At 48.8% G+C, this 15597-nt stretch overlaps 1 protein-coding gene across 4 annotated transcripts in view; it reads right to left on the reverse strand.

Annotated features, from left to right (window-relative positions):
• Positions 1 to 11228: 11228 nt before the first annotated feature.
• LOC139561219 (F-box/WD repeat-containing protein 7-like) overlaps positions 11229 to 15597 on the reverse strand; it is a 57870-nt gene continuing 53501 nt past the window's right edge. For all 4 annotated transcript variants that reach the window (XM_071378179.1, XM_071378178.1, XM_071378180.1 and 1 more), the window contains one exon: positions 11229 to 13296. In XM_071378179.1, the coding sequence (XP_071234280.1) occupies positions 13194 to 13296 (103 nt within the window). In that variant the 3' untranslated portion in view covers positions 11229 to 13193. The remainder of the gene's footprint in view (positions 13297 to 15597) is intronic.

Consider the following 15597-nt stretch of genomic DNA (forward strand, 5'->3'; position numbering starts at 1 on the left):
AGCCTACTGAGAGAATGCAATAGTCGGGACAGTTTTGTGTACAACATGAAGTTTGAAGGATACACCGGTAACGTGACAAAGGCGAGAGCGGCAACGGAGCTTCAGCTACGCAACAAAAACGAACAAAAAATGCTGCGCATGCTGCAGAAATATCCGTATTCTTTTTTTTGTTGCTTGGGGATAATTGGGATACAGAAACCTTATATCCGTATCATGTATCCATCATGTCTTGTAGTTAAAGCATTTCAACACTAGATGTCACTATATCGTTGCACCAGGTCACGGAGTCAGCGCATTTATGATGGACTGCTCATGACACGAGTAATGGGGTTCTATAACACAGGTCTATCAGGCTTCCCCCCGTCCCCCCATTCTGCAGGTATAACTATATAATTTACTCACCTGCTGCTTGTTCATCACAAACAGTAAAAAGGTACAAATGTAGCTGTATCCTTCCTGTCGAATTGTTTCGCTAAAAAACACATTTTGTAGATATTTTAGGTTGTTTTAGACATTACATATATGGAACATTTATGGAACTCAATAGATGCCAGTCGTCAACCTGAAGTAAACACTTCTAAGGTAAGATATAAAGATATAAAGATATAAAGATATAAAGATATAAAGATATAAGATATAAAGATATAAGATATAAAGATATAAGATATAAAGATATAAGATATAAAGATATAAAGATATAAGATATAAAGATATAAAGATATAAAGCCTATCGGCTCTTATAACATCTGGGATTCGTGATGAAACAGTCATTTTCAACATTTTCCCCCAAACATCTTCCAAATTAAATCAAACACTCAGTGATTCAGGAAGGCTTAATACTCCCAACAGGCCCAGTGATTCAGGAAGGCTTAATACTCCCAACAGGCCCAGTGATTCAGGAAGGCTTAATACTCCCAACAGGCCCAGTGATTCAGGAAGGCTTAATACTCCCAACAGGCCCAGTGATTCAGGAAGGACTAATACTCCCAACAGGCCCAGTGATTCAGGAAGGACTAATACTCCCAACAGGCCCAGTGATTCAGGAAGGACTAATACTCCCAACAGGCCCAGTGATTCAGGAAGGACTAATACTCCCAACAGGCCCAGTGATTCAGGAAGGCTTAATACTCCCAACAGGCCCAGTGATTCAGGAAGGCTTAATACTCTCAACAGGCCCAGTGATTCAGGAAGGCTTAATACTCTCAACAGGCCCAGTGATTCAGGAAGGCTTAATACTCCCAACAGGCCCAGTGATTCAGGAAGGCTTAATACTCTCAACAGGCCCAGTGATTCAGGAAGGCTTAATACTCTCAACAGGCCCAGTGATTCAGGAAGGCTTAATACTCTCAACAGGCCCAGTGATTCAGGAAGGCTTAATACTCCCAACAGGCCCAGTGATTCAGGAAGGACTAATACTCTCAACAGGCCCAGTGACTCAGGCTTAATACTCCCAACAGGCCCAGTGATTCAGGAAGGCTTAATACTCCCAACAGGCCCAGTGATTCAGGAAGGCTTAATACTCCCAACAGGCCCAGTGACTCAGGCTTAATACTCCCAACAGGCCCAGTGATTCAGGAAGGACTAATACTCCCAACAGGCCCAGTGATTCAGGAAGGACTAATACTCCCAACAGGCCCAGTGATTCAGGAAGGACTAATACTCCCAACAGGCCCAGTGATTCAGGAAGGCTTAATACTCCCAACAGGCCCAGTGATTCAGGAAGGCTTAATACTCTCAACAGGCCCAGTGATTCAGGAAGGCTTAATACTCTCAACAGGCCCAGTGATTCAGGAAGGCTTAATACTCCCAACAGGCCCAGTGATTCAGGAAGGACTAATACTCTCAACAGGCCCAGTGACTCAGGCTTAATACTCCCAACAGGCCCAGTGATTCAGGAAGGCTTAATACTCCCAACAGGCCCAGTGATTCAGGAAGGCTTAATACTCCCAACAGGCCCAGTGACTCAGGCTTAATACTCCCAACAGGCCCAGTGATTCAGGAAGGACTAATACTCCCAACAGGCCCAGTGATTCAGGAAGGACTAATACTCCCAACAGGCCCAGTGATTCAGGAAGGACTAATACTCCCAACAGGCCCAGTGATTCAGGAAGGACTAATACTCCCAACAGGCCCAGTGATTCAGGAAGGACTAATACTCCCAACAGGCCCAGTGATTCAGGAAGGACTAATACTCCCAACAGGCCCAGTGATTCAGGAAGGACTAATACTCCCAACAGGCCCAGTGATTCAGGAAGGCTTAATGTGTGATCTTCTGGATCCGAGCAGCTATCCCTTGACCTAGAACCTAAAACACTTCAATATAGCCTAAATGTTTCACTTTTCAAATGTAGCCACATTTTATGTGTGGCATAAACACAACCAGTCACAATGTTTGAATGTGATTAGACTGCTTTAAAAGTCTCCTGTGGGCAACCTGCTCACGTTCATCCACTCCAACCTGATTTGTAGCATCCAAACTGAGCACCGGACACACGGTGCCTGGAAAGAGACATCTGTTTACAAAACACCCCCAAAAAGGTGAATGACATTCGGATATGATCAACCTAAACCTTGGAGGAATGTATTTCCTGTTTGTCGAGATTTACATACTCTTTTTGATTGGTGTTGAAAATTCGGTTATGAGTTTCGTATTGGTTGTGTGTAGTGAGAATCTTATTGGTTGTGTGTAGTGAGAATCTTATTGGTTGTGTGTAGTGAGAATCTTATTGGTTGTGTTTCTTATTGGTTGTGTGTAGTGAGATTCTTATTGGTTGTGTGGTAGTGAGTTTCTTATTGGTTGTGTGTAGTGAGATTCTTATTGGTTGTGTGTAGTGAGAATCTTATTGGTTGTGTTTCTTATTGGTTGTGTGTAGTGAGATTCTTATTGGTTGTGTGTAGTGAGATTCTTATTGGTTGTGTTTCTTATTGGTTGTGTGTAGTGAGATTCTTATTGGTTGTGTGTAGTGAGATTCTTATTGGTTGTATTTCTTATTGGTTGTGTGTAGTGTGATTCTTATTGGTTGTGTGGTAGTGAGTTTCTTATTGGTTGTGTGTAGTGAGATTCTTATTGGTTGTATTTCTTATTGGTTGTGTGTAGTGAGATTCTTATTGGTTGTGTTTCTTATTGGTTGTGTGTAGTGAGATTCTTATTGGTTGTTTTTCTTATTGGTTGTGTGTGGTGAGATTCTTATTGGTTGTGTGGTAGTGAATTGGCAAAGAGACTTGTTGGTGTAAAATCATGGCGTATATTTTTATATAATTATAAATGTAGAAATTCTGATCAGTGTCTTTAGCCAGCTCTGATCGTAATGTAATGAGACAGGCAGGGAGAGAGAACTCATACAGTGGGGAGAACAAGTATTTGACACACTGCCGATTTTGCAGGTTTTCCTACTTACAAAGCATGTAGAGGTCTGTAATTTTTATCATAGGTACACTTCAACTGTGAGAGACGGAATCTAAAACAAAAATCCAGAAAATCACATTGTATGATTTTTAAGTAATTAATTTGCATTTTATTGCATGACATAAGTATTTGATCACCTACCAACCAGTAAGAATTCCGTCTCTCACAGACCTGTTTGTTTTTCTTTAAGAAGCCCTCCTGTTCTCCACTCATTACCTGTATTAACTGCACCTGTTTGAACTCGTTACCTGTATAAAAGACACCTGTCCACACACTCAATCAAACTGACTCCAACCTCTCCACAATCGCCAAGACCAGAGAGCTGTGTAAGGACATCAGTGATAAAATTGTAGACCTGCACAAGGCTGGGATGGGCTACAGGACAATAGGCAAACAGCTTGGTGAGAAGGCAACAACTGTTGGCGCAATTATTAGAAAATGGAAGAAGTTCAAGATGACGGTCAATCACCCTCGGTCTGGGGCTCCATGCAAGATCTCACCTCGTGGGGCATCAATGATCATGAGGAAGGTGAGGGATCAGCCCAGAACTACACGGCAGGACCTGGTCAATGACCTGAAGAGAGCTGGGACCACAGTCTCAAAGAAAACCATTAGTAACACACTACGCCGTCATGGATTAAAATCCCGCAGCGCACTCAAGGTCCCCCTGCTCAAGCCAGCGCATGTCCAGGCCCGCCTGAAGTTTGCCAATGACCATCTGGATGATCCAGAGGAGGAATGGGAGAAGGTCATGTGGTCTGATGAGACAAAAATAGAGCTTTTTGGTCTAAACTCCACTCGCCGTGTTTGGAGGAAGAAGAAGGATGAGTACAACCCCAAGACCACCATCCCAACCGTGAAGCATGGAGGTGGAAACATCATTCTTTGGGGATGCTTTTCTGCAAATCACATTGTATGATTTTTAAGTAATTAATTCGCATTTTATTGCATGACACACACACACACACATATAAATATATATATATACACATAGCCATCACCCTATCTGGAGAAAAACAAATGATGAGTGAATTAAGACGTAAGTGTCCTGCTGAAATCTGCATGTTATGAGTTTTAAATCTTTTGTTATAAAGAATACAGTGTAATTGATCTTTCTTGGACTTAACTAGGTTATATAGTATAATTGATTGAGAGAGACTTGTTCATCTAACAACCTGTCATCCCTTCAGAGAGAGGGGGGGAGCGAGAGAGGAGGGGGGGAGCGAGAGAGGGGGGGAGCGAGAGAGGGGGAGCAAGAGAGGAGGGGGGGAGCAAGAGAGGGAGAGAGAAAGGGGGAGAGAGGTGTGTGCCAATGGAAAGGATAAGCGAGAGAGAATGTTTGAGGTAGAGAGAATAATGATTGTTTCAGCCTGTTTTATATCCTGACAGAGAGAGAGAGCGAGAGAGAGAGGCCAACAACAAACTCCCAGTAATTAATAATCTAATCCAAGCTTGCTACTAATACCCTGGTACATAACACACACACTGAACATATTGTGGGTAATGTGGTGACATGTCCATCAGTCAAAAGGTTTACATCCACGTTGACTCTTTGTCCTTCGGTTTCCAGACATTATCAGCCATCGGTGACGTCCATGATGCATTTTTATTTATTTTTAAACTAAGTGCTTTCCCATCATCAAAGGCCATCTCAACCTATACACACACACTACAGTATCTAGCTGTAAAGGAAGACAGTAGTAATGGTCCCCGGTAAGACTTCTCTGTTGCCCTGGCAACTGTTACTATATAGACTCGCCGTAGCGAATGAGGCTCTGAGTTGAATTAGGATTTATCTGAAGTCCAGTCCACTTACAGTCTTGCGCGCACACACACACACACACACACACACACACACACACACACACACACACACACACACACACACACACACACACACACACACACACACACACACACACACACACACACACACACACACACACACACACACACACACACACACACACACACACACACACACACACACACACAGTGTAATAGGAAATGCAGCTGTCCAACTCTCCCCTGGAGCAGAGTGAGCACAGCCTGTCCTCTCCGGTCAGCCTGGTTTGTCTGTGACGACCGGTATCTGTAGCCAGACTGTCCTCTCCGGTCAGCCAGGTTTGTCTGTGACGACCGGTCTCTGTAGCCAGACTGTCCTCTCCGGTCAGCCAGGTTTGTCTGTGACGACCGGTCTCTGTAGCCAGACTGTCCTCTCCGGTCAGCCAGGTTTGTCTGTGACGACCGGTCTCTGTAGCCACACTGTCCTCTCCGGTCAGCCAGGTTTGTCTGTGACGACCGGTCTCTGTAGCCAGACTGTCCTCTCCGGTCAGCCAGGTTTGTCTGTGACGACCGGTCTCTGTAGCCAGACTGTCCTCTCTGGGCAGCCAGAGAGGACAGTCACTGGTTAGAGCACGGAGGGTGTAACTGGCTTTAGAGGGCGGAGGGTAACTGGCTTTAGAGGGCGGAGGGTAACTGGCTTTAGAGGGCGGAGGGTAACTGGCTTTAGAGGGCGGAGGGTAACTGGCTTTAGAGGGCGGAGGGTAACTGGCTTTAGAGGGCGGAGGGTAACTGGCTTTAGAGGGCGGAGGGTAACTGGCTTTAGAGGGCGGAGGGTAACTGGCTTTAGAGGGCGGAGGGTAACTGGCTTTAGAGGGCGGAGGGTAACTGGCTTTAGAGGGCGGAGGGTAACTGGCTTTAGAGGGCGGAGGGTAACTGGCTTTAGAGGGCGGAGGGTAACTGGCTTTAGAGGGCGGAGGGTAACTGGCTTTAGAGGGCGGAGGGTAACTGGCTTTAGAGGGCGGAGGGTAACTGGCTTTAGAGGGCGGAGGGTAACTGGCTTTAGAGGGCGGAGGGTAACTGGCTTTAGAGGGCGGAGGGTAACTGGCTTTAGAGGGCGGAGGGTAACTGGCTTTAGAGGGCGGAGGGTAACTGGCTTTAGAGGGCGGAGGGTAACTGGCTTTAGAGGGCGGAGGGTAACTGGCTTTAGAGGGCGGAGGGTAACTGGCTTTAGAGGGCGGAGGGTAACTGGCTTTAGAGGGCGGAGGGTAACTGGCTTTAGAGGGCGGAGGGTAACTGGCTTTAGAGGGCGGAGGGTAACTGGCTTTAGAGGGCGGAGGGTAACTGGCTTTAGAGGGCGGAGGGTAACTGGCTTTAGAAGGCGGCGGGTAACTGGTTAGAGGCGGCGGGTAACTGGCTTTAGAGGGCGGCGGGTAACTGGTTAGAGCGCGGCGGGTAACTGGTTAGAGCGCGGCGGGTAACTGGTTAGAGCGCGGCGGGTAACTGGTTAGAGCGCGGCGGGTAACTGGTTAGAGCGCGGCGGGTAACTGGTTAGAGCGCGGCGGGTAACTGGTTAGAGCGCGGCGGGTAACTGGTTAGAGCGCGGCGGGTAACTGGTTAGAGCGCGGAGGGTAACTGGTTAGAGCGCGGAGGGTAACTGGTTAGAGCGCGGAGGGTAACTGGTTAGAGCGCGGAGGGTAACTGGTTAGAGCGCGGAGGGTAACTGGTTAGAGGGCGGAGGGTAACTGGTTAGAGTGTGGAGGGGGTTAATGTGGTCCTTGTGCCCCCCTCTCCGGTCCTTGTCTTTAAGAGAAGGAAAGGAGTCGAGGAGAAGACAGGAAAGGAGTCAAGGAGGCTACCGGTACGTCTGACTTCCTCGTCCTCTCCTTCGTCTCTGTGATAAAACGATGGTTAGGAACACCGGTGGGGTTGGCAGCGGGAAAACCGCTTAGAAAAACAGACAGATGCATAAAATCTTACTGTCAATAGAGAGAGGAAGGGGGCGGAGTGAAGACAACGACAGAAAGAGAGGGAGGAGTGAAGACAACGACAGAAAGAGAGGGAGGAGTGAAGACAACGACAGAGAGAGAGGGAGGAGTGAAGACAACGACAGAAAGAGAGGGCGGAGTGAAGACAACGACAGAAAGAGAGGGCGGAGTGAAGACAACGACAGAAAGAGAGGGCGGAGTGAAGACAACGACAGAAAGAGAGGGAGGAGTGAAGACAACGACAGAGAGAGAGGGAGGAGTGAAGACAACGACAGAGAGAGAGGGAGGAGTGAAGACAACGACAGAAAGAGAGGGCGGAGTGAAGACAACGACAGAGAGAGAGGGAGGAGTGAAGACAACGACAGAGAGAGAGGGAGGAGTGAAGACAACGACAGAGAGAGAGGGAGGAGTGAAGACAACGACAGAGAGAGAGGGAGGAGTGAAGACAACGACAGAAAGAGAGGGAGGAGTGAAGACAACGACAGAAAGAGGGAGGAGTGAAGACAACGACAGAGAGAGAGGGAGGAGTGAAGACAACGACAGAGAGAGAGGGAGGAGTGAAGACAACGACAGAGAGAGAGGGAGGAGTGAAGACAACGACAGAGAGAGAGGGAGGAGTGAAGACAACGACAGAAAGAGAGGGAGGAGTGAAGACAACGACAGAGAGAGAGGGAGGAGTGAAGACAACGACAGAGAGAGAGGGAGGAGTGAAGACAACGACAGAAAGAGAGGGAGGAGTGAAGACAACGACAGAAAGAGAGGGAGGAAGAGAGAAGCACCAATTCTACTAAGAGGTCATTACAGCAATACACATCACTCTGAGGCCATGTTATAGCGTTGGTACGTGTGAGAGAGAGAGAGAACGAGAGAGGGGATACAGGAGAGATAAATACAAGGACCAGCGAGAGAGAGAGAGAGAGATGAAGAGAGAACGAGAGAGAACGAGAGAGGGGATACAGGAGAGAAATACAAGGACCAGAGAGAGAGAGATGAAGAGAAAACGAGAGAGAGAACGAGAGAGGGGATACAGGAGAGATAAATACAAGGACCAACGAGAGAGATGAAGAGAGAACGAGAGAGAGAACGAGAGAGGGGATACAGGAGAGAGATAAATACAAGGACCAACGAGAGAGAGAGATGAAGAGAGAACGAGAGAGGGGATACAGGAGAGAAATACAAGGACCAGAGAGAGAGAGATGAAGAGAAAACGAGAGAGAGAACGAGAGAGGGGATACAGGAGAGATAAATACAAGGACCAACGAGAGAGAGATGAAGAGAGAACGAGAGAGAGAACGAGAGAGGGGATACAGGAGAGATAAATACAAGGACCAACGAGAGAGATGAGAGAGATGAAGAGAGAACGAGAGAGGGGATACAGGAGAGATAAATACAAGGACCAGCGAGAGAGATGAGAGAGATGAAGAGAGAACGAGAGAGGGGATACAGGAGAGATAAATACAAGGACCAACGAGAGAGATGAGAGAGATGAAGAGAGAACGAGAGAGGGGATACAGGAGAGATAAATACAAGGACCAACGAGAGAGATGAGAGAGATGAAGAGAGAACGAGAGAGGGGATACAGGAGAGAGATAAATACAAGGACCAACGAGAGAGATGAGAGAGATGAAGAGAGAACGAGAGAGGGGATACAGGAGAGAGATAAATACAAGGACCAACGAGAGAGATGAGAGAGATGAAGAGAGAACGAGAGAGGGGATACAGGAGAGAGATAAATACAAGGACCAACGAGAGAGATGAGAGAGATGAAGAGAGAACGAGAGAGGGGATACAGGAGAGATAAATACAAGGACCAACGAGAGAGGGGATACAGGAGAGATAAATACAAGGACCAACGAGAGAGGGGATACAGGAGAGAGATAAATACAAGGACCAATGAGAGAGAGAGATGAAGAGAGAGATGAGAGAGAACGAGAGATTCAGGAGAGAGATAAATACAAGGACCAACGAGAGAGAGAGATGAGAGAGAACGAGAGAGGGGATACAGGAGAGAGATAAATACAAGGACCAACGAGAGAGAGAGATGAAGAGAGAGATGAAGAGAGAACGAGAGAGGGGATACAGGAGAGATAAATACAAGGACCAACGAGAGAGAGAGATGAAGAGAGAGATGAAGAGAGAACGAGAGAGGGGATACAGGAGAAGCAACAAGAAGAGCTAGAGAGAGAGATGAAGAGCTAGAGAGAGAGATGAAGAGCTAGAGAGAGAGATGAAGAGCTAGAGAGAGAGATGAAGAGCTAGAGAGAGAGATGAAGAGCTAGAGAGAGAGATGAAGAGCTAGAGAGAGAGATGAAGAGCTAGAGAGAGAGATGAAGAGCTAGAGAGAGAGATGAAGAGCTAGAGAGAGAGATGAAGAGCTAGAGAGAGAGATGAAGAGCTAGAGAGAGAGATGAAGAGCTAGAGAGAGAGATGAAGAGCTAGAGAGGAGATGAAGAGCTAGAGAGAGAGATGAAGAGCTAGAGAGAGAGATGAAGAGCTAGAGATGAAGAGCTAGAGATGAAGAGCTAGAGATGAAGAGCTAGAGAGAGAGATGAAGAGCTAGAGAGAGAGATGAAGAGCTAGAGAGAGAGATGAAGAGCTAGAGAGAGAGATGAAGAGCTAGAGAGAGAGATGAAGAGCTAGAGAGAGAGATGAAGAGCTAGAGAGAGAGATGAAGAGCTAGAGAGAGAGATGAAGAGCTAGAGAGAGAGAAGAAGAGCTAGAGAGAGAGAAGAAGAGCTAGAGAGAGAGATGAAGAGCTAGAGAGAGAGATGAAGAGCTAGAGAGAGAGATGAAGAGCTAGAGAGAGAGATGAAGAGCTAGAGAGAGAGATGAAGAGCTAGAGAGAGAGATGAAGAGCTAGAGAGAGAGATGAAGAGCTAGAGAGAGAGATGAAGAGCTAGAGAGAGAGATGAAGAGCTAGAGAGAGAGATGAAGAGCTAGAGAGAGAGATGAAGAGCTAGAGAGAGAGATGAAGAGCTAGAGAGAGAGATGAAGAGCTAGAGAGAGAGATGAAGAGCTAGAGAGAGAGATGAAGAGCTAGAGAGAGAGATGAAGAGCTAGAGAGAGAGATGAAGAGCTAGAGAGAGAGATGAAGAGCTAGAGAGAGAGATGAAGAGCTAGAGAGAGAGATGAAGAGCTAGAGAGAGATGAAGAGCTAGAGAGAGAGATGAAGAGCTAGAGAGAGAGATGAAGAGCTAGAGAGAGAGATGAAGAGCTAGAGAGAGAGATGAAGAGCTAGAGAGAGAGATGAAGAGCTAGAGAGAGAGATGAAGAGCTAGAGAGAGAGATGAAGAGCTAGAGAGAGAGATGAAGAGCTAGAGAGAGAGATGAAGAGCTAGAGAGAGAGATGAAGAGCTAGAGAGAGAGATGAAGAGCTAGAGAGAGAGATGAAGAGCTAGAGAGAGAGATGAAGAGCTAGAGAGAGAGATGAAGAGCTAGAGAGAGAGATGAAGAGCTAGAGAGAGAGAGATGAAGAGCTAGAGAGAGAGATGAAGAGCTAGAGAGAGAGATGAAGAGCTAGAGAGAGAGATGAAGAGCTAGAGAGAGAGAGAGATGAAGAGCTAGAGAGAGAGATGAAGAGCTAGAGAGAGAGATGAAGAGCTAGAGAGAGAGATGAAGAGCTAGAGAGAGAGATGAAGAGCTAGAGAGAGAGATGAAGAGCTAGAGAGAGAGATGAAGAGCTAGAGAGAGAGATGAAGAGCTAGAGAGAGAGAGAGATGAAGAGCTAGAGAGAGAGATGAAGAGCTAGAGAGAGAGATGAAGAGCTAGAGAGAGAGATGAAGAGCTAGAGAGAGAGATGAAGAGCTAGAGAGAGAGATGAAGAGCTAGAGAGAGAGATGAAGAGCTAGAGAGACATTTAAAAAGCTACTGATGTTTTGTGAACATCTGCTCAAGGTGAAACGAGCAACACAAACCAGTTAGAGAAAAAGTTCTCCCTAGGGACAGATCTAGGATCAGCTTTCCCCCACCTCAACCAATCCTAACCATTAGTGGGGGAAAAATGCAAGAACTGACCCCAGGGCAGTAATCAATAAGAATCCACCACATCCATATTTTATAAAAGTTAACATATCTTTATTCAACAATCTCTCTACGATTTACTCTTTTCATATAAAAACATTATGTACACATATTAATATGTACATTCATATTTTACATTATATCACAAACGCTACTGCAGTGTTCCAACTGGCTCCCTGTTCCCTGTGTAGTGCACTACTTTAGACCAGCTTATTGGATCCTCCCTATAGGCCCTGGTCAAAAGTAGTGCACTACACAGGGAATAGGGAGCCAGTTGGAACTCATGGTGAAGTCGATGTACAGTATATCACTGGGGTCCAGGAGGTTTTCCTGGGTAGGTCAATGAGGAACAACTCTGGGCATCCGTCCTGTGTATGGATCCAACATATATTAGACTAGCTGGAGAGGGTGAAACTGGCACCCTATTCCCTTTATAGTGCACTACTTTAGACCAGGGCTGGCACCCTATTCCCTATATAGTGCACTACTATAGACCAGGACTGGCACCCTATTCCCTATATAGTGCACTACTTTAGACCAGGGCTGGCACCCTATTCCCTATATAGTGCACTACTTTAGACCAGGGCTGGCACCCTATTCCCTATATAGTGCACTACTATAGACCAGGACTGGCACCCTATTCCCTATATAGTGCACTACTATTAACCAGGGCTGGCACCCTATTCCCTATATAGTGCACTACTATTAACCAGGGCTGGCACCCTATTCCCTATATAGTGCACTACTATTAACCAGGGCTGGCACCCTATTCCCTTTATAGTGCACAACTATAAACCAGGGTTGGCACCCTATTCCCTATATAGTGCACTACTTTAGACCAGGCCCCATAGGGTTAGTTAGGGTATGGGCCCATCAGTCTCTGGTCTAAAGTAGTGTACTATATAGGGAATAGGGCTCTGGTCTAAAGTAGTGCACTATATAGGGAATAGGGTTTCGGACAAATCCATAGAGTCCAGTGTCTCTCCAGTTCAATAGACTGGTCCCAGACCTGTAGTTACTGCAGAGCATCATGCCAGTCAGAGGGGTTGGCTGAAGACCAAACAGATCTGGGAACAGTGTCCCTCTAGACCTGTAATCTGCCTCATATACAGTCTATACATCCAGCAGTAGTCTGGGATGAGATACAGTAGTTACTCCGTTGGCCTTTGGGTTGTCAGTCTGTCAGCCAGCCAGCCGGTCAGCCAGCCAGCCGGTCAGCCAGCCAGCCGGTCAGCCAGCCAGCCGGTCAGCCAGCCAGCCGGTCAGCCAGCCAGCCGGTCAGTTAGCCAGCCGGTCAGTTAGCCAGCCGGTCAGTTAGCCAGCCGGTCAGTTAGCCAGCCGGTCAGTTAGCCAGCCGGTCAGTTAGCCAGCCGGTCAGTTAGCCGGTCCTGTCGTGGTTTCTTCCAGTGACAGAACGTTGATCTTGTGTACCGTCTCTTCACCAGTCAGTACCAGGGTTCTGGTTCAGAAAGGGGACATGGGGGTTTGGTTGTCCAGGGTTGTGGTTCAGAAAGGGGACATGGGGGTTTGGTTGTCCAGGGTTCTGGTTCAGAAAGGGGACATGGGGGTTTGGTTGTCCAGGGTTGTGGTTCAGAAAGGGGACATGGGGGTTTGGTTGTCCAGGGTTGTGGTTCAGAAAGGGGACATGGGGGTTTGGTTGTCCAGGGTTGTGGTGAGGAAAGGGGACATGGGGGTTTGGTTGTCCAGGGTTGTGGTTCAGAAAGGGGACATGGGGGTTTGGTTGTCCAGGGTTGTGGTTCAGAAAGGGGACATGGGGGTTTGGTTGTCCAGGGTTGTGGTTCAGAAAGGGGACATGGGGGTTTGGTTGTCCAGGGTTGTGGTTCAGAAAGGGGACAGTTTGGAGTGGCACCCTTTCCTCATCGTCACAACTTTTCCGTTCCCGTATGAAGATATTGGGTCCTTCGTTGATTGCCTCACATCCTTATCCAATGACATCGCATCCTGTCCTGATGACATCACGTCCATTTTAAATGACATCACTTCTGGTTGTCAGTGAGGTCAAAGTCCAGCACCATGAGTTTAGTCTCCTCTGTCCCGTTCCTGCTGCCAACTGCTGCTACCAGCCTGGTGTTAGACGCCCTGGAGAGAGGAGAGAGGAGGAGGGTTACCAGTCTGGTGTTAGACGCCCTGGAGAGAGAGAGAGAGAGGAGGAGGAGGAGGAGGGTTACCAGTCTGGTGTTAGACGCTCTGGAGAGAGAGAGAGAGAGGAGGAGGAGGAGGAGGGTTACCAGTCTGGTGTTAGACGCTCTGGAGAGAGGAGAGAGAGGAGAGAGAGGAGGAGGGTTACCAGTCTGGTGTTAGATGCCCTGGAGAGAGGAGAGAGAGGAGGAGGAGGGTTACCAGCCTGGTGTTAGATGCCCTGGAGAGAGGAGAGAGAGGAGGAGGGTTACCAGTCTGGTGTTAGACGCCCTGGAGAGAGGAGAGAGAGGAGGAGGAGGGTTACCAGCCTGGTGTTAGACGCCCTGGAGAGAGGAGAGAGAGGAGGAGGAGGAGGAGGGTTACCAGCCTGGTGTTAGACGCCCTGGAGAGAGGAGAGAGAGGAGGAGGAGGGTTACCAGCCTGGTGTTAGACGCCCTGGAGAGAGGAGAGAGAGGAGGAGGAGGGTTACCAGCCTGGTGTTAGACGCCCTGGAGAGAGGAGAGAGGAGAGAGAGGAGGGTTACCAGTCTGGTGTTAGACGCCCTGGAGAGAGGAGAGAGAGGAGGAGGAGGGTTACCAGCCTGGTGTTAGACGCCCTGGAGAGAGGAGAGAGAGGAGGAGGAGGAGGAGGGTTACCAGCCTGGTGTTAGACTGCCCTGGAGAGAGGAGAGAGAGGAGGAGGAGGGTTACCAGCCTGGTGTTAGACGCCCTGGAGAGAGGAGAGAGAGGAGGAGGAGGGTTACCAGCCTGGTGTTAGACGCCCTGGAGAGAGGAGAGAGAGGAGGAGGGTTACCAGTCTGGTGTTAGATGCCCTGGAGAGAGGAGAGAGAGGAGAGAGAGGAGGGTTACCAGTCTGGTGTTAGATGCCCTGGAGAGAGAGGAGAGAGAGGAGGAGGGTTACCAGTCTGGTGTTAGACGCTCTGGAGAGAGGAGAGAGAGGAGGAGGGTTACCAGCCTGGTGTTAGCTGCCCTGGAGAGAGGAGAGAGAGGAGGAGGGTTACCAGTCTGGTGTTAGACGCTCTGGAGAGAGGAGAGAGAGGAGGAGGGTTACCAGCCTGGTGTTAGACGCCCTGGAGAGAGGAGAGAGTGGAGAGAGAGGAGGAGGGTTACCAGCCTGGTGTTAGATGCTCTGGAGAGAGGAGAGAGAGGAGGAGGGTTACCAGTCTGGTGTTAGATGCCCTGGAGAGAGGAGAGAGAGGAGGAGGGTTACCAGTCTGGTGTTAGACGCCCTGGAGAGAGAGGAGGAGGGTTACCAGCCTGGTGTTAGACGCCCTGGAGAGAGAGGAGGAGGGTTACCAGCCTGGTGTTAGATGCCCTGGAGAGAGGAGAGAGAGGAGGAGGGTTACCAGTCTGGTGTTAGACGCCCTGGAGAGAGAGGAGAGAGAGGAGAGAGAGGAGGAGGGTTACCAGTCTGGTGTTAGACGCCCTGGAGAGAGAGAGGAGGAGGGTTACCAGTCTGGTGTTAGACGCTCTGGAGAGAGGAGAGAGAGGAGGAGGGTTACCAGCCTGGTGTTAGACGCTCTGGAGAGAGGAGAGAGTGGAGAGAGGAGGAGGGTTACCAGCCTGGTGTTAGATGCCCTGGAGAGAGGAGAGAGGAGGAGGGTTACCAGTCTGGTGTTAGATGCCCTGGAGAGAGGAGAGAGGAGGAGGAGGGTTACCAGTCTGGTGTTAGACGCCCTGGAGAGAGGAGAGAGGAGGAGGGTTACCAGCCTGGTGTTAGACGCCCTGGGGAGAGAGAGGAGGAGGGTTACCAGCCTGGTGTTAGATGCCCTGGAGAGAGGAGAGAGAGGAGGAGGGTTACCAGTCTGGTGTTAGACGCCCTGGAGAGAGAGGAGAGAGAGGAGAGAGAGGAGGAGGGTTACCAGTCTGGTGTTAGACGCCCTGGAGAGAGAGGAGGAGGGTTACCAGTCTGGTGTTAGACGCCCTGGAGAGAGGAGAGAGAGGAGGAGGGTTACCAGTCTGGTGTTAGACGCTCTGGAGAGAGGAGAGAGAGGAGGAGGGTTACCAGCCTGGTGTTAGACGCCCTGGAGAGAGAGGAGGAGGGTTACCAGTCTGGTGTTAGACGCCCTGGAGAGAGGAGAGAGAGGAGGAGGAGGGTTACCAGTCTGGTGTAAGATGCCCTGGAGAGAGAGGAGAGAGGAGGAGGGTTACCAGCCTGGTGTTAGACACCCTGGAGAGAGGAGAGAGAGGAGGAGGGTTACCAGTCTGGTGCTAGACGCCCTGGAGAGAGGAGAGAGAGGAG

Source organism: Salvelinus alpinus, chromosome 31, assembly GCF_045679555.1.
Source record: "Salvelinus alpinus chromosome 31, SLU_Salpinus.1, whole genome shotgun sequence".
Taxonomy (NCBI): domain Eukaryota; kingdom Metazoa; phylum Chordata; class Actinopteri; order Salmoniformes; family Salmonidae; genus Salvelinus; species Salvelinus alpinus.